This window comes from Papio anubis, chromosome 3 (assembly GCF_008728515.1).
Source record: "Papio anubis isolate 15944 chromosome 3, Panubis1.0, whole genome shotgun sequence".
NCBI lineage: Eukaryota > Metazoa > Chordata > Mammalia > Primates > Cercopithecidae > Papio > Papio anubis.
The window spans coordinates 61663429-61690130 of NC_044978.1; the positions used below are offsets into that span (position 1 = coordinate 61663429).

A 26702-nucleotide genomic window follows, 5' to 3' on the forward strand; every position below is an offset into this window, starting at 1 on the left:
TCAAGCGTGTCTCCTGCCTCAGCCTCCTGAGTAGCTGGGATTACAGGTGCATGCCACCATGCCTGGCTAATTTTTTGTACTCTTAAGTAGAAATGGGATTTCACCATGTTAGCCAGGCTGGTCTGGAACTCCTTACCTCAGGTGATACACCCACCTCGGCTCCCAAAGTGCTGGGATTACAAGTGTGAGCTACTGAGCCTGGCCGGCTTGTGTTTCTTTTAGGGAGATAGGGATTAAAAACCACCAAGAAGATATGGTAAAGCCTAGTTTTGCTATCATAAACTTAGGTTTTCTAATTATTTCCTTTGGAAGTAATTTGTTGGCATGAAGGTAATTTTTTGCACAATATTAACTTCTTTTAAGTTGAGTAACTTCTTTTGCACACCCTCCCCCACCTCATGCCTGTCCCAAGTTGTAAAGGGCCATCTTTTCCCATATTCTAAAAATCCTTGTTAATGTCATCATGTAGCATCTATGTAATCCCTTGCTACTCAAAGAATGGTTCGGGGACCAGCAGCATCAGCATCACTTGGAAGCTTGTTAAAAGTGGGTCCACCTTGTATCTACTGAATCAAAATTTCCATTTCAGTAAGCACCCAGGTAATTCATATGCACATTAAAGAACTGCTATGATCTATACTAAGAAGGAATGACTGAAAATTTCCTTCATCCTCCCAATATAGACTTTTTTTTTTTTTTTTTTTTTTTTGAGATGGAGTCTCACTCTGTCGCCCAGGCTGGAGTGCAGTGGCGTGATCTCAGCTCACTGCAAGCTCCCTCCTGGGTTCACGCCATTCTCCTGCCTCAGTCTCCCAAGCAGCTGGGACTACAGGTGCCCGCCACCATGCCCGGCTAATTTTTTGTATTTTCTTTTTTTTTTTGGTAGAGATGGGGTTTCACCGTGTTAGCCAGGATGGTCTCGATCTCCTGACTTTGTGATCTGCCCGCCTCGGCCTCCCAAAGTGCTGGGATTACAGGTGTGAGCCACAGCGCCCAGCCCAATATAAACTTTTAATCTTTTAAGTATTTTTTCCAGATTTGGTAGCAAGTATGGAGAAAGGAGTCAACAGTGATCTTTCCCTAAAATAACACCACTGACCTAAAAAAGGAGATTTTGTGGCCAAGTCTCCTTATTTGTGAAAGGACGTTAAAATTCAAGAGCAGTGGTACTATTTTTTAAGTCCTTGGCTGGTCAGGTATCCCCATGAGCTACACTGTGAAAATACAACAGGCCACTGTAGTATTACTCCCTAACATCAGACAGTTAAGAGTCAGAGGAGCAGGGGAAGAGGATGACTCCCTTAATGGATAAGAAAGGGTCAAGATGATATACTTATCACTTCTTAAAGACATGCCAGTAGTATTTAACTTGTGCAAAAGTAACACTGATCATCTATAAACATTTATATTTTGACATTATGACTATACAATATCTGATTTCAATTATGTAGCACTGCTTGCCTCTCAAAATGCTTTTAAAATTAGAACATTTCCTCTTATACATTTCTGATTTAGTAATTTTTCATGTACTTACTAAAAACATACCGATCCAGCAATCTCACTACTGTGTATATATCCAAAGAAAATAAAATCAGTATGCCAAAGAGATATCTGCACTCCACGTTCACTGCAGCATTATTCACAATAGCCAAAATACAGAATCAATGTAAGTGTCCATCAATTAAAGGTTGGACAAAGAAAATGTGGTATGCATACACAATGGAATACTACTCAGCCTTAAAAAGAAATAGATCCTGTCATTTGAGACAATTTAGATGAACCTGGAGGACATTATGCTAAGTGAAATAAGCCAGGCACAAAAAGACAAATACTGTATGATCTCAAAGGTTGACTCTAAAAAAGGTAAACTCTTAGAAGCAGATAGTAGAATTGGTGGTTATCAGGTGGTATGATGGAGAGCTATTGGTCAAAGGACACAACATTTCAATTAGACAAGAGGAGTAAGTCCAAGAGATCTACTGTACATATATACATAACAATATACTGTACATTTGAAAATTGCTTGAGAGAGTAGATTTTAAGTGTTCTCCCTCCCAAAGAAACATATGTGAGGTAACTCATTTGTTAAATAGTTTGACTTAGCCATTCTACAATGTGTGCATAATCAAAACATCATGTCGTACACCATATATACAATTTTCCCCTCAATTAAAAAATTAAAAATTAATAGAACATACACTGTGCTCTTACACCCTAATTTTTAGAAAAAATTACTGATTTACACTAACATGGACTTTAAAAAATGTACCTTTAGTTCTTGAAGCTTATCCACATAAACTTGTTTAGGTTGGTCCTCTCCATCTTCATAAAGCCAGTTTTCTGTGTCTTCCAGTATTACAGACAGTTTATTCATGTCCTAGTAATATATTTGAGAGACACTAATTAAAAATACTTTCCTAAGAAATAAAAGTCATCATTGGGCCCAGTGCAGTGCCTCATGCCTGTAATCCCAACACTTTGAAAGGCCAAGGTGGGAGGATCGCTTGAGCCCAGAACCAAGAGACCAGCCTGGGTGATATGGCAAAATCATGTTTCTACAACAAATTAAAAAATTAGCCAGGCGTGACAGCACGTGCCTGTATTCCCATCTACTTGTGAGGGTGAGGTGAGAGGATTGCTTGAGCCTGGGAAGTAGAGGTTGCAGTGAGCTGAAATCGTGACACTGCACTCCAGCCTGGGTGACAGAGCTAGATGCTATCTCAAATAAATAAATTTAAAAAAAGTAAAAATTATGGAAGGACAGAATGTTTTTCAAGTATAAAATATTAAATTTCAAAATTTTCTAACTTCTTATTCAAAAATATGTTTTTAACCATACTTCTGCAACTTGCAAAAATAACTAAGAACCTTCCCCATATGGGCCCAAGATTGGCAACAATAACAACATTTGGTACATTTATTTATGTAATTTGTACTAGCATTCTCAAGTAAACATTTAAATAGTCCTCACAAAAAATTACAGAATTTAGACTTACTTCTGGAGTGATGAATTTTTCATAGACAGTGCCCAGCCTGTCTCTAAAATCATATACATATTCTTCAACGGCATTCTTAGCATCATTTCTTTCTTTCTCTAACTTATCTTGCATAATCATCTTCCCCTATTCAAAAAGCTTCAGATTAGTTGTCATAAGAATACGCATTAGGGAAACAGAAATCAAAACCACAATGAGATACCACTCCACACTCACTAGGATGATTACAGTAAAAAAATAAGTATTCATGAGGATGTGGAGAAAGTGAAACCCTTGTACACTGCTGAGAGGAATGTAAAATGCTGCAGCCACTATGGAAAATGTTTTGGCTGTCCCTCAAAATGCTAAGTGCAGAATTTCAATTTCACTCCTAGATACACCCACAAAAAAACTGAAAGCAGAGACTTGAACAGATATTTGTATGTCAATGTTCACTGCAGCATTATTCACAATAGCCAAAAAGTAAAAACAAACCAAATGCACACTAATAGATGAACGAATAAAAAAAGTATATAAACGCAATGTAGTATTTTATTTCATTTTAAGAAGAAATGAAGTTATGATACGTGCTGAAACAAGGTGAATCTTGAAGTCATTATGCCAAATAAGCCAGACACAAAAGGACACGCATTGTATAATCCCACTTAACATGATTCTTATCTATTGATAACTAGGCAATTCACAAAGACAGAAAGTAGGGGACTGGGAGAAGGGAGGAAAGCAAGTTATTATAGAGTTTACGTTTGGGGTGATGGAATTGTTTTGAAAACAGACAGTGGTGATGGATGCACAATACAGTGAATGTAATTAAAGTCATTGAATTACACACTTAAAAATGGTTATAATAGCAAATTTCATGTAAAAATTTAATGTAGTATACCAAAAACCACTGGATTGTATACTTTAAATGGGTTATGATATGTACATGTATCTCAATGAAGCTGTTAAAAAAACAAAAGAAAACATAACCTATGTCATTCTACATACTCAGGTTAAAATCCTAGGTTCCCTATTTACTATCTTGAGATAGCAGAAAAATCATTTAAACGTAAGTTTTCTTATCCTAAAACAGACGGCATAATTCCATCTAACTCATAGGGCTGCTAATAAGGTTGAGAGAATTCATGTCAAATATTTAGTTAAATGTTTGACACATAACTGGTACTGAATAAAAGCCTTGTGGGGGTGGATATGGTATAGTTGTTATGATATTGAGCTTTGGAGAACAATCACCTGGATCCAAATCTAAAGGGTATTTCTGATCCTGGGTTATTTAATCTACTTGTGTCTCAGTTTCCTCACCTGTAAAATGTAGTTCTCTAACAAAACCTATACTTCATAGGTTTGAGGGTATAAATAAAAAGTATTTATAGATGTTAGTTTATGATGAACAAAAGCAAAGAAATAACCTGAAGATTATAATACTTGAGCAAAATTTTCACTTTAATAAAAACACATGTAAACATAAGAATCCCTTTATAAACTACCATGTATTCATATTTGTGAACTGAAAATGAGATATTCAAAAGTTAAGAAAATCTCATTTTATATACAAAATTTGCTATAACCGTGCTTCCCTACAATTCATTCCTTTGGGAAAGTTTTTCTCAAGACACACAAATTCCAAATTATTCAGGATCTCCAGGAATGCTTGCTTCACATAAAATGCAGCTGTTAACAATTAATGAATAGATGATATAGGTAGATACTACAAAAGCAAGCATTGTAAAGTCAGAAGACTGACCTTTTAATGCAGGCCAAGCTTGTAAAAATTAGGAACTACCACTTAAATGCAAAGTTACAAAATATAAATTACTTCTTACACAGATACTGGTAAAGAAACAACACTCATTTCCTCTAGAGACTGTAACTTAAACATATAAATAGAAAAGAACATGTAAGAAAATGTCAAGAATGACAAAGATTTAAAAAAAAAATTTAATGGATGTCAGAAAACATTTTGAATAGAGATATAATCTTTAAAGACAACACAGGAGAAGAGGGGAACAGCTAATATTTCCCCATATGTTGTCTGCTGGGTGTCATTGTTAAAGACAGGATAAAAGGAAGAATCAATTTCAGAAGTCTTTCCCTATCGAGGAGGCAATACATGTTTTTCACGCAACTAAGATGAAAGCTACACGGTACATAAGGCATTAATACAGCTCAGTATTTTGTAAAAAATAAAGCAGTTTAGTAATTTACTTAATATAATTCCTTAGGAGTTATAAACTAGTGCCCTAAATTTTGGAGATAATCATTGACTTCTACAAAATATCAGAATAAATTACCACCTATTTCAACATCAACTCAGATTTACATACTTCATTTTCAATGTAGCTGTTGAGAAGATCTTGGCCCAGTTGTCTACATAGGCTACTCTGGATCGGTAGATCAATACTTTTGACTTTTCCTTTTTTAAGTGTCTGATTTAATCGGTCTTGTTTGTCTGAGACAGCTGACTGCAAATCCGAAAGAGAAGTATAAATTTCTAAAATTAGCTTAAAAATAGATTTAAGAGGTAAAACAGAAAGTAAAATCAAAACGATTGTGATCTGTTATATTTATTTTAAAGTACTACCTTAAGACTGATGGTATTTTGTAGTCTGGGTATGTTAAATCCTAGTTTCTATATTAAAATATTGGGTTGGAAATGCAAAGCAAAACTAAAATGAGTAGCTACTTCTCACCCATTACGGTGGCTATAAAAAAAAAAAAAAAAAGTGTTGGTGAGGATGTGGGGAAACTGCAACCTCTCATACATTGTTTGCAGGATTGTAAAATGTTGCAGCCATTCTGGAAAACCGTTGGGAACTTCCTCAAAATGTTAAAGATGACAATATTAACAAAACAATGTTAACAAAAATGTTAAACAATTATGACCCAGCAATTCCATTCCTAGGTATATGCCCAAGAAAAATGAAAATACACACCCCTGCAAAACTTGTACATGATTGTTCATAACAGCATTATTCATAATAGTAAAAAAGTGAAAATAACCCAAATGTCTATCAATTGATAGATGGCTAAATAAAATGTGGTATGTATTCATACAATGTCATATTATTCAGCCATAAAAAGGAATAGTGATATTTCCTACAACCTGGATGAACCTTGAAAACATTATGTTTGGTGAAAGAAGCCAGTCACAAATAAGCACATACTGTATAACTATATGTATATGAAATGTTCACAATAGGCAAATCTATTGCCTATTCCCTATGGCTGGCAGGGAGAGGGTTGAAGGGAAATGCGAAGTCACTGTTAATAGATACAAGGCCTCTCTTTGGGATGATGAAAATGTTCTAAAATTGTGATGATGGTTGCACAACTGAATATACTAAAAACTGTACACCTAATTGGATGAATTGAATATGTAAACTAAATCTCAATAAAGCTGTTCAACAATTAGAATTTTGAAAAATGCCAGAAAAAAAGTTTCCAGGTTTTAAATAACTTTAGAATCTAAGATTTAAAATTAAATCTTTATAATCTCTGAGAAATGAATCTATTTGGCTAACCTGCATAGATTAAATTCTATGCAGGTTAGAAAAATCTGTTGAAGATGACAGCTTAAGAGTTATAACCACATTCATCTGGGTGACTGGGGCAAGGTCTCTCCCTTCTGTCTTATTGGCAATCGCTGTCTTAGAAAAATAATTACTCTCAATAAATCATTTATCCTTTAACATTTTATTTCTGAAAGTATTATTTTTTGCACATAGAAAAATATTTTATGATACACTTAGAGTGGTTAATTCTGAGATACAGAGTACAGCTAATATAAGTTTTCCTCATATAGCTTGTTCCATCTCATATTTTTCTGAAACGATTTTTTTCACTTAACGTTAAAATTTTAACTTATGTATTCATACTTTAGAAATACAACGCAGTTATTGGTGAAGCATGAGAAATAATGAATTAAGGAAATAAGGTAAAGAATTTAGGCAATTTTATTGTTGGGTTCTTTGATAAAAGTTTTTTTTTTTTTTTTTTTTTTAAATAAGTTCAAGGGCACACGTGCAGGTTATATAGGTAAACTCATGTCACAGGGGCTTGTTGTACACATTATTTCACCACCCAGGTATTAAGCCTAGTACCCGTTAAGGGGAGGGATCCTCTCCCTCCCTTCCACCCTCCACCCTCCACCCTCCAATAAGCATCAATGTTTGTTGTTCCCCTCTATGTGTACGTGTGTTCAAATGAGATGAAAAAAAAAAGTTAATGAAAAATGTATCTTTTTTCCTACCAAAGAAAAAGTTAATGAAAAATGTATCTTTTTTCCTACCAAAAAAGGTAATTTTGCTGATGTTGTTAGGGTTCATTTTTTAAAAACACAACTGTTAATAAATCATTAAAGTATACTTATTCCGGCTATCAGCTTTCTATACTTTCTCACAGTTCTAAAATCAAAAATATCAAGTGCATTAAAAGAAAGCATTATAAAATACAATAATTCAAAATATAAATTTCAAAAAGACACAACTATAGAAAAAGTAAACCAAACCTTTGTTTTGGCTCCTGTATGATCAATTTCCTCTTCTGGGGTGTGTTCCGCATGACATTTTTGTTGCCCTCCTTCTTCTTGGTCAACCTGCATTTTATCCTAGAAAGAAAATACATAACTGATAATATATGCAGTATCTTTTTTTTTGTTTTAAAAATGTAAACTGCATCTTAGAGTTCAAGCTTGTTTTGAAATGTAAAATGTAGAAACAGTTAAGTAGAAGCTCATTTTTCAAACGAGAATTGCTACAAATAAACAGATTAACAGGTAAGTAAAGTGGAAAGATCTATTTGATGCTATGGGATAAATCTTGTTTGATTTGTCTATGGCTAAGTAATTGCAAAATACATGGAAAATTGTTCTCAATTCAAATTTACAAATAAAGATTCACAAAAGCTTACAAAAAAAAAGAGAACACTCAAGGGTTGGGGGCTAGGGGAGGGATAGCATTAGGAGAAATACCTAATGTAGATGACGGGTTGACAGGTGCAGCAAAGCACCATGGCACGTGTATACCTATGTAACAAACCCGCATGTTCTGCACATATATCCCAGAACTTAAAGTTATAATAAAAATAAATAAAAAAGAGAACATTCAACTTGATATGAAAAATGTTTATAAATAACACAAGAAAATAAAATGAAAAAGATACAAAATCTATGAATTACACAAATACAATACCATATCTTTAAATTGTAAAATGTAAAATAATTAGAAATACCCACTCTGAGTTTTGATATAAATTAATGAAAATTAATCAAATTAATCAAAACTCAAAGTGGGTGTTTCTAAATTATTAAAAGGTACACTTTTAAGATTTTTTTCTTTTTATGTCTAAAAACCAAACTTTCTACCAATAAAATCTCCAAAATGAACTCTCCACTTGGCAAATAATCCCATATATATAATAGATTTTTTTTGGTCACCTTCTTTTTTTTTGAGACGGAGTCTCGCTCTGTGCCCCTGGCTGGAGTGCAGTGGCCGGATCTCAGCTCACTGCAAGCTCCGCCTCCCGGGTTTACGCCATTCTCCTGCCTCAGCCTCCGGAGTAGCTGGGACTACAGGCGCCTGCCACCTCGTCCGGCTAGTTTTTTGCATTTTTTTTAGTAGAGACGGGGTTTCACCGTGCACCGTGTTAGCCAGGATGGTCTCGATCTCCTGACCTCGTGATCTGCCCGTCTCGGCCTCCCAAAGTGCTGGAATTACAGGCTTGAGCCACCGCGCCCGGCCTTTTGGTCACCTTCTTAATCCTATCTGTCACCATCCTCCTGAAGAAAGCTTGAAATGTAGGAATCAGCATAATTTAGGTCTTCAACTACATCTAGAATTAAGGAAATCTGTAATACCCAGAAAGCTATCTTGAATAAAAGTTTATTTCTGCCAAAGAGGAGCTAATTTTTTTTTTTTTTTTTTTTTTTGTAGTTAAAAGGTCAATTATTCTTTGGGGGGCTGAAGCAGGCGGATCACGAGGTCAGGAGTTTGAGACCAGCCTGACCAACATGGTGAAACCCCTACTAAAAATACAAAATACTAAAAATACAAAAATTAGCTGGGCGTGGTGGTGTGTGCCTGTAATCCCAGCTACTCAGGAGGCTGAGACAGGAGAATTGCTTGAACCTGGGAGGTGGAGGTTACAGTGAGCTGAGATCGTGCCACTGCACTCCAGCCTGGGTGACAGAGCAAGACTTCGTCTCAAAAAAAAGAAAAAAGAAATCAATTATTTCTGATATTTCAACTGCCCTCCCCCACCTTACAACCTCCCCAACCCTGTTGATAGGTAAGATAAGTGAAAAAAGTGATAAAGTGTTGAGTTATTAACTCTAACTTTTGTATTACTCAGAAAAAAATGCTAAAGGTCACAATGCCTTATCACTTAGAATTTTTATATTTATTGAAAGAGCTCTTCTATTGTTTACATATTTGTATCTCTCATAGAGAAAAGGAAAATAAACCAGATTAAGTAGTTATTTCTAAAATTTCTTCACATTCAGAATCCAACTCTTCTGAATCACTTAATCCAGCTGTTAATGTATATTTCTATACAATATCATTCTATGTGTCATCAGGAGTATAAATGACCCAGCATTTGTTTAAAAGTTGCTCTAATATGGTCTGTAGTGTTTTCTTATAAGTCACTAATACCTATTCTACAAGACTTATGACTGTATCTTTATCACAACCTGTTTTCGAACAACCAGGACTCATATTCCTTCCTTGAATGCTCCTTAAATGGTTTGTTCACTAAAATGTCAAGAGGTTGCCAACTACCTAGTCATGCCACTAGGAATTTCAACCGAGTTAACAGACGCACAGGTGATGAGAAGTATCTCATGACTATTGTGATGGTCAACAGCAAATATAAGATGTTATCATTTGCAAGACTCATTAAGATACATTTAAAAGCAGAAAATTACACATCTTAAAATGGATATGAAATGCTAATAAACTGTTAATTCTTTGAAATGATTTAAAAATGTTTATAGAAATATTATCAATAGTGGGATAATTAATGGAAGTGCCTCTAGACTCTGGCTTCCCTGACAGATTTTAAACTCCATGAGAGTTGAAACCATCTTTCTGTTTGCTGCTATGGCCAAGCATACATTTTATGTACTCACAGCTATTTGTTAAATAAACATAAAGCACTTAAGAAACAAATCTAGATACTATCATGAACTATAAGGTTTTACCCGATTTGTCGCTTGATTTGCCCTCTCAATTTCACTTTTTTTTTCCGGCTATTCCCCCATTCTCCACACCTATATCCTATACACCAACAACTCTTCTATTTGTTACAACAACAAAAATGAAGGCCTTCCTGTCTCAGTACCTTTCTATTTGTTATTCACTCTGCCCGGACAACTATCTACCTACTCCTTACCCTTAAACTGCCTTTTGCATCCTTCAGACTAGCTTACCTGTTTCTTTCTAAGTGGTTTCCTCATCACTATCACGTAATTCCCACTACACATCCCATTTCCTTTATGTTTATATGCTATCTTTTTGCTTCATGCCTGTCCTCTCCCACTAGACTGTAGGTTACAGATGGGCGGCAACCTTTTCAATCTTGTTTAATCACTGTATCCCTAGTGCACAGAAGAGTCCTGGCTACACATAATCAAATATTTTGAATTAAACAAATAAATAGAAGTAGATAAAGAACCCAAATGGTCAACAATTGGGAAACAGTTAAACTGTGGTACATTAGTAAGATGAATAGCATATAGTTTCTTTGATCCCTAGGTTTTGTGATATAGTTTTAAGATGTGATAATTTTTCTTTTTTTTGAGGACTGTGTTGTCCAGGATGGACTCAAACTCTGGCCCCAGCGTCCTGAGTAGCTGTAACTATAGGCACAAACCAAAGTACCCGGGGCTTGATGTAGCAATTTTTTAGTAAGTACCTGGAGCCTGATGTGGTCATTTCTTAGTAAGTACCCAGGGCTTGACGTGGTAATTTAATATGCCCCTGTATTAATTTTTTTTTTTTTTTTTTTTTTGAGACGGAGTCTTGCTCTGTCGCCCAGGCTGGAGTGCAGTGGCGCAATCTCGGCTCACTGCAAGCTCCGCCTCCCGGGTTCATGCCATTCTCCTGCCTCAGCCTCCCGAGTAGCTGGGACTACAGGCGCCCGCCACTGCGCCCGGCTAATTTTTTCTATTTTTAGTAGAGACGGGGTTTCACCATGGTCTCGATCTCCTGACCTTGTGATCCGCCCGCCTCGGCCTCCCAAAGTGCTGGGATTACAGGCGTGAGCCACCGCGCCCGGCCTAGCCCCTGTATTAAATTATAGCTACAAGAGAGGGGTCAATTTTCTCACACATCATTATATTGAAGTCAGCAAGCTCTATTGTGATTTTTCAGGAAAATCAATGCTATTTTAATTTTGAATTAGAAAATAACACATATAAAATAATCTTTCACAAACTGACCCTCATAGGAAAAAAAAGGCTCCTGCTGATGTTCACTGGTTTATGTCTGGGCCTCTTTATCTACCTCGGAGCCAGCAATACCATCAACTAGGATAGAGTAAAAAGAAGAACTTATTATCTTATTATTCCCCACCCCTTGAAATTTAAACAATTAGCTTCCAGAGTCTTTGAATTGGTTTACTTTTTTGAGGGGAAGGGGAGACTACTTTATAATGGTATTTAAGTCTTTAAACTTCCAAATACAGAATTAAAGACAAAAATCCTAGAAAGAACCATTAAGAAAGTGCACAGGCCGGGCGTGGTGGTTCACACCTGTAATCCCAGCACTGTGGGGGGTAGAGGCTGGCGGATCACAAGGTCAGGAATTTGAGACCAGCCTGACCAACATGGTGAAATCCCATCTCTACTAAAAATACAAAAATTAGCCAGGCGTGGTGGCGTGTGCCTGTAATCCCAGCTACTAGAAGGGTGAGACAGGAGAACTGCTTGAATCTGGGAGGTGGAGGTTGCAATGAGCCGAGATTGCACCACTGCACTCCACCCTGGGCGACAGAGTGAGACTCCGTCTCAAAAAAACAAAAAAGAAAAAAAGAAAAAAGTCTACAGAATATTTTCAACACAGTGTATTCAGCATCATCACTTTTATTAGCAAGGAAAAGAAAATAAATTACAATTTATTCAATATTTATTATATTAGCTGTGGTAGGGATTTAAAAGATTTAGGCTGGACATGGTGGCTCAAAAAAAAAAAAACATACATGAATGTGCTCACCAACAATGACAAGTATATGATCTGTGTTAGTTACCTTTTTCTTTTGATTACATACATTGTAAAAGAAATATTAAAGAACACATCACCTATCCAGAAAGTCCTTGTATGGGAACCTCAACTGCCGGCAAATGTTCTAGCAAGCCAAAAACTATCATAAGCAGGTAAGTCTCTGAGTAACCAAAGCAGAGGTCATAAATCCATGCACTTTATTCACATGTGAACCCACTTAGTTCACATACAGAAATCATCCTTTAAAGTTTGGTTAATTGAATTTCCAGCTCACAAACAGAAGCAGCAAATAAGAAATGCCAGGGGAAGTACAAGATGGGTGCCATACTATTCTTGTTGTATTTTCAGTTCTTAGGATTCACTAATATTATATAAAGAAAATTAAAGGTTTCAGCAGAAATACTTAAAAAAAGATAAACGAGCCGGGTGCGGTGGCTCACGCCTATACCCCCAGCACTTTGGGAGGCTGAGGTGGGTGGATCACGAGGTCAGGAGATCGAGACCATCCTGGCAAACACAGTGAAACCCCGTCTCCACTAAAAATACAAAAAAATTAGCCAGGTGTGGTGGCACATGCCTGTAGTCCCAGCTACTTGGGAGTCTGAGGCAGGAGAATTGCTTGAACCCATGAGGCAGAGGTTGCAGTGGGCCGATCGCATCACAGCACTCCAGCCTGGGCGACAGAGCGAGATTCTGTCTCAAAAAAAAAAACCAAAAAAACACAAAGATAAATGATTATAAACACCTGGTCTTAGAAGGCATACAAAGCACTTCCAATTTCAGTAAAAATAAATTTTAATGGATTAAATTTACATATCTAAGTTATTGTGGATTATAATTTGAAATATTAACTTTTCACCCTTATGTTAATTTATGAAAAACTATCTTCACTAACAGATAAAGACATTTCCTCTTCCTCAATTCAAATAAGAAAGCGATTACAAAATGATACATGGAAAGAGTGAAAGAAAAAACCATAGTCCTTAAATGAAGTAGTTTAAAGGGCTAGTGGTTGAATTCTGATCAATTTGGAAGAAAGATGCATAGTAATTATTAATAAAAACAAAAAGCAACCTTAAAAAAAGGGAGAAACTGTCTTAAAATAGGACAAAAGAAAATCTAGGGCAGATTTCCAATTGTAATTAACAAATGCCATTAAAAATAATGCACAAAAGTAATTCATGAGGAGCGCACATAAAAAGATGAAAACGTTGTGTAATTAAATACAATAAAGTTCTCCTAAGATTCCTTCATCTATAATATCCCCACAGTAAATTCAGTGTCACTCTTTGATAAAGAAAAAATTTAAAAATCTGTACTTTAACATTACTGAATGTACAGCACATTCCTCTGTTTAACTGTCTCAGATGTCCCCCAAATAAACCCTGAAACATTCTTTATTAAGCATGTATTTTCAATCTAAAAAGAATGTATAGTTCAAAATTTATCATTCTGAAGTGGTTTATCTGTAAGCTAAAAATCTAGCCATAATAAAATACATGTTTTAATGGAAGTTAAGAACGTAGGAAAGAACTCCAGATTCACACGCTCCATGTAATACTATGAAAGATGCACCAAACTCTTAAAAAGTATATTACAACGTGAAAGATATAAAGTATTGAAAATAGTATTCCTTAATGCTTTTATCAAAAGACTTTACACTGATTCCCACAGCAGAAAATCAAAGCAAAACCTCAGACAGTAATGTATTCAACTATTAAAGTCCCAATTACGATTAAGATATACCGTATATACTATCTATTACAAGAACATTGAGAAAGAATTTCTACATACCATATTATCTTTGTTTTCATTTTTAAATGAAGTTTCTGTCTCCATTGGAGCATCACTGTGATCCCCTTCCAAATTTTGCTTCTCAATTACTGATGCGCTGGCCACACTGAAGATTCCATGGATGTTAACACGAACTTTAACCTTCACTTTGGAACTATCACCATCAGACTGTGGAAAAACATTCTGAATAGTGAAGCTCCCTTAAGGAAAAAAGAACTCCAATCAGTACGTGAGCCTCAGATTAACTTATTCAATTCATTGAATAATTTGGCTATCATCTTTAAGATGTTGGCAAATAATCATGTTGGCAATAATTATGATCATATCCTGATTGATCACTATGGGGCAGGTACTTCCCCCAGATTATCTTTTATAAACCATAACAAACCTGTTATTAAGTCTCAGGAAGCTTAAGTAACCTGCCCAAAATCATGGAAGTAGGAAAAAAAAAAAAAAAAGAAAGCATTGGGAATTTAACCATGGACAATTTGATTCAAAGGCAGTAAGTTACCTTATAATACTGCTACTCTAAAACCAAAATAACAAAATTCAAATTCTGAATTTGAAAACAAAATAGATATTCCCTTTTTTGATATAAGCTTTACAAATCATAACCATCTTGGTAATTCATAAACAAAGCAATTCCAATTTTTTAATTTTTTTCTATAGCAAAATACCTGCAGAGATTATTATCAATGCTTTAAGAAATCTACTGATGTTTTATTTCTCTAAAGAAATCTCATATATATATTATCTACAGTAGAAGAGAGAATATTAGGCAGTAAAATCAGGTAGTAAAAAACTTGGATGACTTTTTTATGGGTTAAATTTTGCCCCCCACCTGCTCCCACACTGTGCTTAGTACCTCAGAACATGACTATGTGTGTTTTGTTTTGAGACGCAGTTTCACTCTGTCACCCAGACGGTAGTGCAGTGGCATGATCATAGGTCACTGCAGCCTCAAACTCCCAGGCTCAAACAATCCTCCCACCTCAGCCTTCAAGTAGCAGGGACTGCAGGTGCACGCTACCATGTCTAGCTAATTTTTCTGATTTTTAGTACAGATTAGGTCTCACTATGTTGCCCAGGGTGGTCTTGAACGCGTGGGCTCAAGCAATCCCACTGCTCAGCCTTCCAAAGTGCTAGGATTACAGGCATGAGCCACCATGCTCAGACTGTGACTGTATTTGGAGATACCTTGACTTCAGACTTCTAATCTTCAGAACTGAGACAACAAATTTCTACTGTTTAAGCCACCTAGCGTGTGGTACTTTGTTATAGCAGCCCTAGCAAACTAATATAATGTTCAATAATTTTACTGCTTTATACAATATCCTTGAAATATTTATAATATTTGTGCTGTCCCCTTCTTAGTCTATAAAGCAGCACATAGACAAAAATATAAAACTTGAAAATCCTTTTAAATGTTATAAAATAATTTCATTTTATATCTTCTGAAAAGATCACTCAGTTAAAATGGATATTACAATCTCCTATTCTCACTTTCCTTTTTTTTCTATTATTTTTAATTGCATTTAGTCACATCATTTATAAGGGAATATGTTTATAGAAGATGGTTAAGACTGGTTAGTGATTTATTCTTGGGGTTTGCTTTAAAATGAGAAAGGGGGAAGTAGTTATGAGTTCACAAAGAATATTTCAGGATGATACAGGTTGACTGTAAACTCAAAAGGGACACTGACACCAATCCTATAAACGGCAAATATGGATGTAACTGATTTAAGCCTATTGGTTCATTTTTAAAAAGTACTCTTCTTTCTTTAAAGTTAAGTACTATAAATGATTCTTGAAAATCTACTGTGGGCATGATATATTCAGTCAAACTTGCTAGGGGTTGGGGAATGTTTTTGTGACTATCCAATTCAGAGCATGATTGAGAGTTAAAACAGTATTACAAAAAGTAACAGTCATGGTACATAATCAATTCCTTGGACGATACAGCTTCCACAGCTCTCATCATCCTGGTTACCCTTCTTTCCGCTTTCACTTGCACACTCCTTTAACAAACAAAAAACATGAAAGTTCACCAAAATTCTTAAAGTCACAGTTCATCTAGCACTGAATGATAGTAGCTTTGGCATTTGATATTACAAAATCACTTTTCCATCACAAATATTTTCTTCATTCTGGATCAAGGCGAGGTAAACAAGAACAATCAGGTTCCCAAATGCAGAGTCTTGAATTATGAAGTGTCCAAATGAATGTGCATGAGCATGCTGAAAGCTGCCTTCTGCTGGGCTGCAATATACTGCTGCTCAGCGTGATCCTGGAAGACCTTAAAAGAGGGTCTCGAGAGTGCAATGCTAGCTCCAGGATGATTTGTTGAAGACTGGTTCTGCATAAGTAGTTTTCTTTTCTCTTTGTCCAGTTCTGCCAAGATTGCAACTTGTTTTGAAAACCTTGTCCTGAAGAGTTTGCTGCAATTTTCCTATTGTGTTTCAATTATGTCCAGTGGCAACTGGTCAGCACTTCACAATCACCTGGGACGTGAGAACACCGGGACCACCTCACCTTCCAATCGCCCTCACTTTCATATTAATCCAGTAATAGTCATTCTAATTGTTGCCAGTGAACATAAAGTTTAAAATTAGAACATACAGTCTGTCTGGCAGCACAATTTCAATCTACTGATTAAAGTTAAGTTTTTCAGTAAAAAATAATTATTCCACAAACCTTTCAGGACAGTTACAGAGCATTTTATTTTTATAGAGGGAGTCTCGCTGTGTCGACAAGGCTGGAGTGCAGTGGTGCAATCTCAACTCACTGCAGTCTCTGCCTCCTGGGTTTGTGCAATTCTCCTGCCTCAGCCTCCCAAGTAGCTGAGATTACAGGTGTTTGCCACCACACCCGGCTAATTTTTGCAAAGCATTTTAAATACAGAAGTAAAAATGAATTAGAAATATAGCTGTCCCCTCAGTATCTACTGAGGATTGGTCCTGGGTCTCTCTGAGGATGCAAGAACCTTGTACACATAGTTTTGCATGTGAGTGAAATGGGGTCTCACTATACTACCCAGGCTAGTCTTCAACTCCTGGGCTCAAGCAATCCTCTGGTAGTCAAGTCCCTTATTAAAAAAATGACATAGCGCCTCCGCTGTTGATACCCAGGCAAACAGGGTCTGGAGTGGACCTCAAGCAAACTCCAACAGACCTGCAGCTGAGGGTCCTGACTGTTAGAAGGAAAACTAACAAACAGAAAGGACACCTACACCAAAACCCCATCAGTAAGTCACCATCATCAAAGACCAAAGGCAGATAAAACCACAAAGATGGGGAAAAAGCAGGGCAGAAAAGCTGGAAATTCAAAAAATCAGAGCGCATCTCCCCCTCCAAAGGAACGCAGCTAATCGCCAGCAATGGAACAAAGCTGGACAGAGAATGACTTTGACGAATTGACAGAAGAAGGCTTCAGTCAATCAAACTTCTCAGAGCTAAAGGAGGAACTACGTACCCAGTGCAAAGAAACTAAAAACCTTGAAAAAAGAATGGATGAATGGACAACTAGAATAATCAATGCAGAGAAGACCATAAATGAACTGACGGAGATGAAAACTATGACACGAGAACTACGTGACAAATGCACAAGCTTCAGTAACCGACTCGATCAACTGGAAGAAAGAGTATCAGCGATTGAAGATCAAACGAATGAAATGAAGCGAGAAGAGAAATGTAGAGAAAAAAGAGTAAAAAGAAATGAACAAAGCCTCCAAGAAATACGGTATTATGTGAAAAGACCAAATCTACGTCTGATTGGTATGCCTGAAAGTGATGTGGAAAATGGAACCAAGTTGGAAAACACTCTGCAGGATATCATCCAGGAGAACTTCCCCAACCTAGCAAGGCAAGCCAACATTCAAATTCAGGAAATACAGAGAACGTCACAAAAGATACTCCTCGAGAAGAACAACTCCAAGACACATAACTGTCAGATTCAACAAAGTTGAAATGAAGGAAAAAATGTTAAGGGCAGCCAGAGAAAGGTCAGGTTACACACAAAGGGAAGCCCATCAGACTAACAGTAGATTTCTCGGCAGAAACTCTACAAGCCAGAAGAGAGTGGGAGCCAATATTCAACATTCTTAAAGAATTTTCAACCCAGAATTTCATATCTAGTTAAACTAAGTTTCATAAGTGAAGGAGAAATAAAATCCTTTACAGACAAGCAAATGCTTAGAGATTCTGTCACCACCAGGCCTGCCCTACAAGAGATCCTGAAGGAAGCACTAAACATGGAAAGGAACAACCGATTCCAACCATTGCAAAAACATGCCAAAATGTAAAGACCATCCATGCTAGATAGAAACTGCATCAACTAATGAGCAAAATAACCACCTAATACCATAATGACAGGATCAAGTTCACACATAACAATATTAACCTTAAATGTAAACGGACTAAATGGTCCAATTAAAAGACATAGACTGGCAAATTGGATAAAGAGTCAAGACCCATCAGTTTGCTGTATTCAGGAGACCCATCTCACATGCAGAGACACACACAGGCTCAAAATAACAGGATGGAGGAAGACCTACCAAGCAAACAGAAAAAAAAAAAAAAAAAAAAAGCAGGGGTTGCAATCTGAGTCTCTGATAAAACAGACTGTAAATCATCAAACATCAAAAGAGACAAAGAAGGCCATTACATAATGGTAAAGGGATCAATTCATCAGGAAGAGCTAACTATCCTAAATATATATGCACCCAATACAGGAGAACCCAGATTCATAAAACAAGTCCTTAGAGACTTACAAAGAGACTTAGACTCCCATACAATAATAATGGGAGACTTTAATGCCCCACTGTTAACATTAGACAAATCAATGAGACAGAAAGTTAACAAGGATATCCAGGAATTGAACACAACTCTGCACCAAGCAGACCTAATAGACATCTACAGAACTCTCCACCCTAAATCAACAGAATATACATTCTTTTCAGCACTACATCACACTTACTCCAAAATTGACCACATAGTTGGAAGTAAAGCACTCCTCAGCAAATGTAAAAGAACAGAAATTAAAACAAACTGTCTCTCAGACGACAGTGCAATCAAACTAGAACTCAGGACTAAGAAACTCAATCAAAACCACTCAACTACATGGAAACTGAACAACCTGCTCCTGAATGACTAGTGGGTACATAACGAAATGAAGGCAGAAATAAAGATATTCTTTGAAACCAATGAGAACAAAGATACAACATACCAGAATCTCTGGGAAACATTTAAAGCAGTGTGTAGAGGGAAATTTATAGCACTAAATGCCCACAAGAGTAAGCAGGAAAGATCTAAAACTGACACCCTAACATCACAATTAAAAGAACTATAGAAGCAAGAGCAAACACATTCAAAAGCTAGTAGAAGGCAAGAATTAACTAAGATCAGAGCAGAACTGAAGGAGATAGAGACACAAAAAACCCTCCAAAAAATCAATGAATCCACGAGCTGGTTTTTTGAAACGATTAACAAAATTGATAGAGCACTAGCAAGACTAATAAAGAAAAGAGAGAAGAATAGATGCAATAAAAAATGATAAAGGGGATATCACCACCGATCCCACAGAAATACAAACTACCATCAGAGAATACTATAAACACCTCTACGCAAATAAACTAGAAAACCTAGAAGAAATGGATAAATTCCTGGACACTTACACTCTCCCAAGACTAAAGCAGGAAGAAGTTGAATCCCTAAATAGACCAACAGCAGGCTCTGAAATTGAGGCAATAATTAATAGCCTACCAACCAAAAAAAAGTCCAGGACCAGATGGATTCACAGCCGAGTTCTACCAGAGGTACAAGGAGGAGCTGGTATCATTCCTTCTGAAACTATTCCAATCAATAGAAAAGGAGGGAATCCTCCCTTACTCATTTTATGCGGCCAACATCATCCTGATACCAAAGCCTGGCAGAGACACAACAAAAAAAGAGAATTTTAGACCAATATCCCTGATGAACATTGATGCAAAAATCCTCAATAAAATACTGGCAAACCAAATCCAGCAGCACATCAAAAAGCTTATCCACCATGATCAAGTGGGCTTCATCCCTGGGATGCAAGGCTGGCTCAACATACGCAAAGCAATAAACGTAATCCAGCATATAAAAAGAATCAAAGACAAAAACCACATGATTATCTCAATAGATGCAGAAAAGGCCTTGGACAAAATTCAACAGTCCTTCATGCTAAAAACTCTCATTTGGTATTGATGGGACATTTCTCAAAATAATAAGAGCTATTTATGACAAACCCACAGCCAATATCATGCTGAATGGGCAAAAACTGGAAAAATTCCCTTTGAAAACTGGCACAAAACAGGGATGCCATCTCTCACCACTCCTATTCAACATAGTGTTGGAAGTTCTGGCTAGGGCAATTAGGCAAGAGAAAGAAACAAAGGGTATTCAGTTAGGAAAAGAAGAAGTCAAATTGTCCCTGTTTGCAGATGACATGACTGTACATTTAGAAAACCCCATCGTCTCAGGCCAAAAATCTCCTTAAGCTGATAAGCAACTTCAGCAAAGTCTCAGGATACAAAATTAATGTGCAAAAATCACAAGCATTCTTATAAACCAGTAACAGACAGAGAGCCATATCATGAATGAACTCCCATTCACAATAGCTTCAAAGAGAATAAAATACCTAGGAATCCAACTTACAAGGGATGTAAAGGATCTCTTCAAGGAGAACTACAAACCACTGCTCAGTGAAATAAAAGAAGACACAAACAAATGGAAGAATATACCATGCTCATGGATAGGAAGAATCAATATCGTGAAAATGGCCATACTACCCAAGGTAATTTATAGATTCAATGCCATCCCCATTAAGCTACCAATGAGTTTCTTCACAGAATTGGAAAAAACTGCTTTAAAGTTCATATGGAACCAAAAAAGAGCCTGCATTTCCAAGACAATCCTAAGTCAAAAGAACAAAGCTGGAGGCATCACACTACCTGACTTCAAAGTATACTACAAGGCTACAGTAACCAAAACAGCATGGTACTGGTACCAAAACAGAGATATGGACCAATGGAACAGAACAGAGCCCTCAGAAGTAACACCATACATCTATAGCCATCTGATCTTTGACAAACCTGACAAAAACAAGAAATGGGGAAAGGATTTCTTATTTAATAAATGGTGCTGGGAAAATTGGCTAGCCATAGTAGAAAGCTGAAACTGGATCCTTTCCTTACTCCTTATACAAAAATTAATTCAAGATGGATTAGAGACTTAAATGTTAGACCTAAAACCATAAAAACTATAGAAGAAAACCTAGGTAAGACCATTCAGGACACAGGCATGGGCAAGGACTTCATGTCTAAAACACCAAAAGCAACGGCAACAAAAGCCAAAATTTACAAATGGGATCTAATTAAACTAAAGAGCTTCTGCACAGCAAAAGAAACTACCATCAGAGTGAACAGGCAACCTACAGAATGGGAGAAGATTTTTGCAATCTACTCATCTGACAAAGGGCTAATATCCAGAACCTATAAAGAACTCAAACAAATTTACAAGAAAAAAACAACCCCATCAAAAAGTGGGCAAAGGATATGAACAGACACTTCTCAAAAGAAGACATTCACACAGCCAACAGACACATGAAAAAATGCTCATCATCACTGGCCATCAGAGAAATGCAAATCAAAGCCACAATGAGATACCATCTTACACCAGTTAGAATGGCAATCATTAAAAAGTCAAGAAACAACAGGTGCTGGAGAGGATGTGGAGAAATAGGAACACTTTTACACTGTTGGTGGGACTGTAAACTAGTTCAACCATTGTGGAAAACAGTTTGGTGATTCCTCAAGGATCTAGAACTAGAAATACCATTTGACCCATCCATCCCATTACTGGGTATATACCCAAAGGATTATAAACCATGCTGCTATAAAGACACATGCATACGTATGTTTATTGCAGCACTCCTCACAATAGCAAAGACTTGGAATCAACCCAAATGTCCATCAGTGACAGACTGAATTAAGAAAATGTAGCACATACACACCTTGGAATACTATGCAGCCATAAAAAGGATGAGTTTGTGTCCTTTGTAGGGACATGGATGCAGCTGGAAACCATCATTCTCAGCAAACTATCGCAAGAACAGAAAACCAAACATCGCATGTTCTCACTCATAGGTGGGAATTGAACAATGAGATCACTTGGACACAAGAAGGGGAACATCACACACCGGCGCTGGGGGGAGGGATAGCATTAGGAGACATACCTAATGTAAATGACGAGTTAATGGGTGCAGCACACCAACACGGCACATGTATACATATGTAACAAACCTGCACGTTGTGCACAAGTACCCTAGAACTTAAAGTATAATTAAAAAAAAAAAGACACAGTATTTTGCGTATAACCTACATACGACCTCCCAAATACTCTTAAGTCTATATCATCTCTAGATTAATTATGATACCTAATACAAAATAAATGGTATGTCAGTAGTTGTTATATGTAGTAGTGGAATAATGACAAGACAAAAAAGTCTAGACATGTTCAGTACAGGCACTTGGTTTTTCCCTAATATTGGCTGAATCTACAGATGCCAAACTCATGAATACTGATGGCCGACTGTCATAAACCCTGCTGTCATTATAGAAATAAACTGAGCACTACAAATGCACATTTTAAAAAAGAGTATAAATATCTTTCTTTAAAAGTACAGTACTGGCTTAACTGAAATGTCTATTTGTTTCCTTGATTCTAAAATAACACATTATGTATAAAAGGCCAAAATGTTATCGAAAACTTTTTTTTTTCTCTTACCAATTCTTGCATCAGGATAAGGCACTTCATGTAAATTAGTATAAAATGCTTCTAGTTCAAATGGTTCCTTCTTGTGGAAAGTAATGACTTTTGAGAATGGGGCAGGATGGTTCTTACAGAAAACTTCACATTCCCTAAAATGGAGTGGGAAAGACACTCACTTAGAAACAAATAGAAAGTTGCCTATGAACCTATTTACTGAATCCATTTCATTCTTAATCCATTAGCAGCAACTGCAAAAATCTCTGCACAAATAAAAAGAGAAAACAATTATTGATTTTGTTCTAAACATGCATTGTGACAGATTTATGGCTCAAAGTTTTCATGATGTCTATCATAGTAACAGACAACTGTATACTATTAAAAAAAGAAAAATTACCTGAGAATATGTATATTTTAAAGTCAATGTGTAGGGTTTTTTTCCCTCACATCTGAGGGCCAAGTCCTACCCATTAACTTCTAAAATACTTGCCACCTATTACCCTTGTAATTCTGGCTACCTTTAATAGAAACTTTTGTTTGCAAATAATTTTAAACCTACAGAAAGGTGCAAAATTAAAAATAGGACAAGGAACACTTGTATATCTTTTACCTAGATTTGCAACTTTACTCCATTTGTTTCATCATCTGAGTGTACACACTTTCTGTGTATATTTTTCCTGAACCAACTGAGGGTTATACATACATTATGGTCCTTTACCCCTAAAAACGTCAGTGTGCATCCTAATAGGGATATTCTCTGATGCTGAACTATTCATATTTCAATTTTTGTTTTCAGTTGATATAACAATGTCCTTTGCAGTACTTTACCCCACCAAAACAGGGAGTTTTTAAAACCTACATAGCAATTCCTATTCTTAAATCATTTAACAGAAACAGTTTATGACTATTTGTTATAGTGGCCCAGAAACCAATCTTTAATACTATATTATCATCCTATTACTGTAAGTTTGCAAGATTTTAAAATCTTGAATCCTTAAACCTCTTACTCTATCCTAGTTTTCAAGAAACTACCAACACCTTCTACTTTCTTATTGTAGTCATTAGGCTATATTTACTTTTCAATTTAGCTCCCCCATATGTTTTCTCACAATTTTTTTCTGGATCACTTATACCTTGAAACTGAAATTAAATTTTATAGAATAATAATTCTTGCCTCAAAATTGACATTATCTGGGGCAGACAGGCGAAAAAATATTTAAAAAGAAAAAACTGACATTAACACATGCCATTAAAATCCTTTACAAGACATTCAGATAAGGCTGATAATTCGTATTTTTGAAATGTATACAAAAATCTCGTTTTCTTGGGGGTACTTATGTATAGCACACAGAACAAAATTTAAAAAATAACTTCAAAATGTAAACACACCATTATTCATTGTACAAGCTATACTTCTGAAAAGCAGGCAAGTAAAATGTTTGAAATATAAATTTTGATTCTGGTAGGAAAGCAGGCTACCTAAATCCTGGGCAGTTCATGGAAAAAAATGTAAACGTTAACACAAGCATGAAAATATTGTAGCTTATGACAGACAAAAACATTAATAATAGAGTACTTTTTTTAAAAAATATCTTCATGTTCAATTGAAAGTATAGGAGAAAATGAGCTAAAATAGGCAATCTCATGAAAATTAATATGAATATAAACCGGTATCCTTTTAGTGAACAATTTGCCAATATTACTCAAAATAATGTGCATATTCTTTGGCTCAACAATTCCATTCCTACACTGCTATCTTACAGATACACCACGCACAACTGAACAAGGGTATGTGCACAAGGATGTTCTTACTAGCACTGTTTAAAATAGCAAAAATATGACTTAATACTGTAGTGGTTAAATTTATTATGGCACATACAACTATTGAAAAAACAGTTGCTGTGTGTTGACATGGAAAAATAAAACACAATATAATTTAAAAAGCTAAATTGCACTAGAGATTTATAGATAATTCTATATGTACTTAAAAAGTGTATGATTTATTTATGGATAGTCAAAGAAAATGACTGGACAGATAAACTAGCTGTTAAAAATGTTTATGTCTGTAAAATGGGCTAAGAGAGAATATGACAAATGCAGGTCTTTTTTATACTTCTATACTGTGATTTATTTGAAAATGAGCCTTGCTTTACTTTTATAAAAAACACAAATTTAAAAATATGCCCAATTATGATTTATAGGTGATATATCATTTTTATATTCTTTTTTATCTAATACATTATTTAAAAGTATTTGGCAGAATTTTAAGAAGTGTAAATTTCTCTAATTTAGAAAAGTAGGTTTAACTGGTTAAAGATTTACGACAAGCTCTAATCAAGGTTTTAAAAATAACTTACCCAGTTCCATCTTCAAAAGAGGTCTTCCACCTTAATGTAATTGAATAGGGAACAAGGTCTGTTATGGAAAATTCACGCACTTTAAATGCTGGTGAGAGAATCGCACACTGAAAATAAGATACATACCATATTTAAATCAACAAATATAAAACATACCCTAGATTACTCTGATTGAACTGCTTAAGAGTCCTCCTATTACAATTGTTACATTTTAAAAGTTACTGGTTTTTGGCAATGAGAAGTGAAAATTTAAAAGGGCCTGAGTACTCTTTATGTGACCTTACAAAAATTAACAACGTCTTTACTCTAAAGGGATTTTAAATGGGCAGACTGCAAGAATTTGTAAAATTAATATTCTTTCAGTGTCGTTACAGACACACTGTCCTATTATAGCTTAAAAATATAAATGGGAAAGACGTAATACTTATTTATCAGAAATAACTTCAATTTACTTTAGCTTATTGATAAGTGGAATGGAACAGGTAACATTAAAAGGTCCCTTTGGATCTATCACTCATTTCTGGCAAAATACATACTCTACAAAATAAAATAACAATTATACCTGTAATGCACATCCTCTTGCAACAGCTTCATCAGCATTTAATGTGGTACTTATGTCTTTAAGAAAGAATTTAGTGATTTGTTCTTTCACTGCAGGAATTCGTGTTGCTCCTCCTACAATTTCTATACTACTAATGTCTTCCCGTTGTAAGTCTGGAAAATTTTTTTAATTGAGAAAAATGATAGTCTTTAAAAATCTCAACAGAAGGCTTTGTCAAGTACTTTTTAAAAAAGTGGATTGACTTTTTACTTGTCAGAAAATAAAAGGAAAGAAAAATGCAATTTTTAGAAATAGATAACATTTAATAAATATTTATGTGACAGGCAATGCACTTGGTCCAACTTGGTACAGATGAGAGAGTGGCAATAGAAGCACTTCATGGGTTTTAAAGGATCTCTTCAGAGTCCTTCAATTTTCTTATTTCTACCTCCTAAATCCCTATAGAAGATATTTTTGATTACCAAAATCCTTATGAAAAAGCAATCATGTCCCCATTTCTACATAAATTTCATTTTAGAATCATCTATAGTTTATAAACACTTCCAAATAGAACTAGCATGAGTCTTTTTGTTGTTGCTTTCATTTTGTGTTTTTTGTTTTTTTTTTGAGACAGAGTCTCACTCTGTTGCCCAGGCTGGAGTGCAGTAGGGCAATCTCAGCTCACTGCAACCTCCGCCTCCCAGGTTCAAGTGATTCTCTGGCCTCAGTCTCTTGAATAGCTGGGGTTACAGGTGTGCACCACCATGCCTGGCTAATTTTTGGAATTTTAATAGAGATGGGGTTTCACCATGTTGGCCAGGCTGGTCTTGAACTCCTGACCTCAGGTGATCCACCCACCTCAGCCTCCCAAAGTCTTGGGATTACAGGCATGATCCACCATGCTTGGCCAGAACTAGCATGAGATTTATGATATAAACCATAAAAAGAGCCAGGAAGAATTCCTATAAACCCAGAATTATAGTGCCTTACTCTTATGAATAATGAGT

At 35.9% G+C, this 26702-nt stretch overlaps 1 protein-coding gene and 1 pseudogene across 2 annotated transcripts in view; both read right to left on the minus strand.

Annotated features, from left to right (window-relative positions):
• The window catches only part of HSPA4L (heat shock protein family A (Hsp70) member 4 like), a 56728-nt gene that overhangs the window by 8118 nt on the left and 21908 nt on the right, over positions 1-26702 (minus strand). For both annotated transcript variants that reach the window (XM_003899171.5, XM_003899172.5), the window contains exons 9-16: positions 25717-25868; positions 25155-25261; positions 22816-22949; positions 14009-14208; positions 7504-7602; positions 5321-5458; positions 2997-3122; positions 2270-2377 (exon numbers count right to left, since the gene is read on the minus strand). In XM_003899171.5, coding sequence (XP_003899220.1) covers positions 2270-2377; positions 2997-3122; positions 5321-5458; positions 7504-7602; positions 14009-14208; positions 22816-22949; positions 25155-25261; positions 25717-25868 — 1064 coding nt within the window. The remainder of the gene's footprint in view (positions 1-2269; positions 2378-2996; positions 3123-5320; positions 5459-7503; positions 7603-14008; positions 14209-22815; positions 22950-25154; positions 25262-25716; positions 25869-26702) is intronic.
• Positions 15144-16791, minus strand: LOC108586086 (annotated as a pseudogene).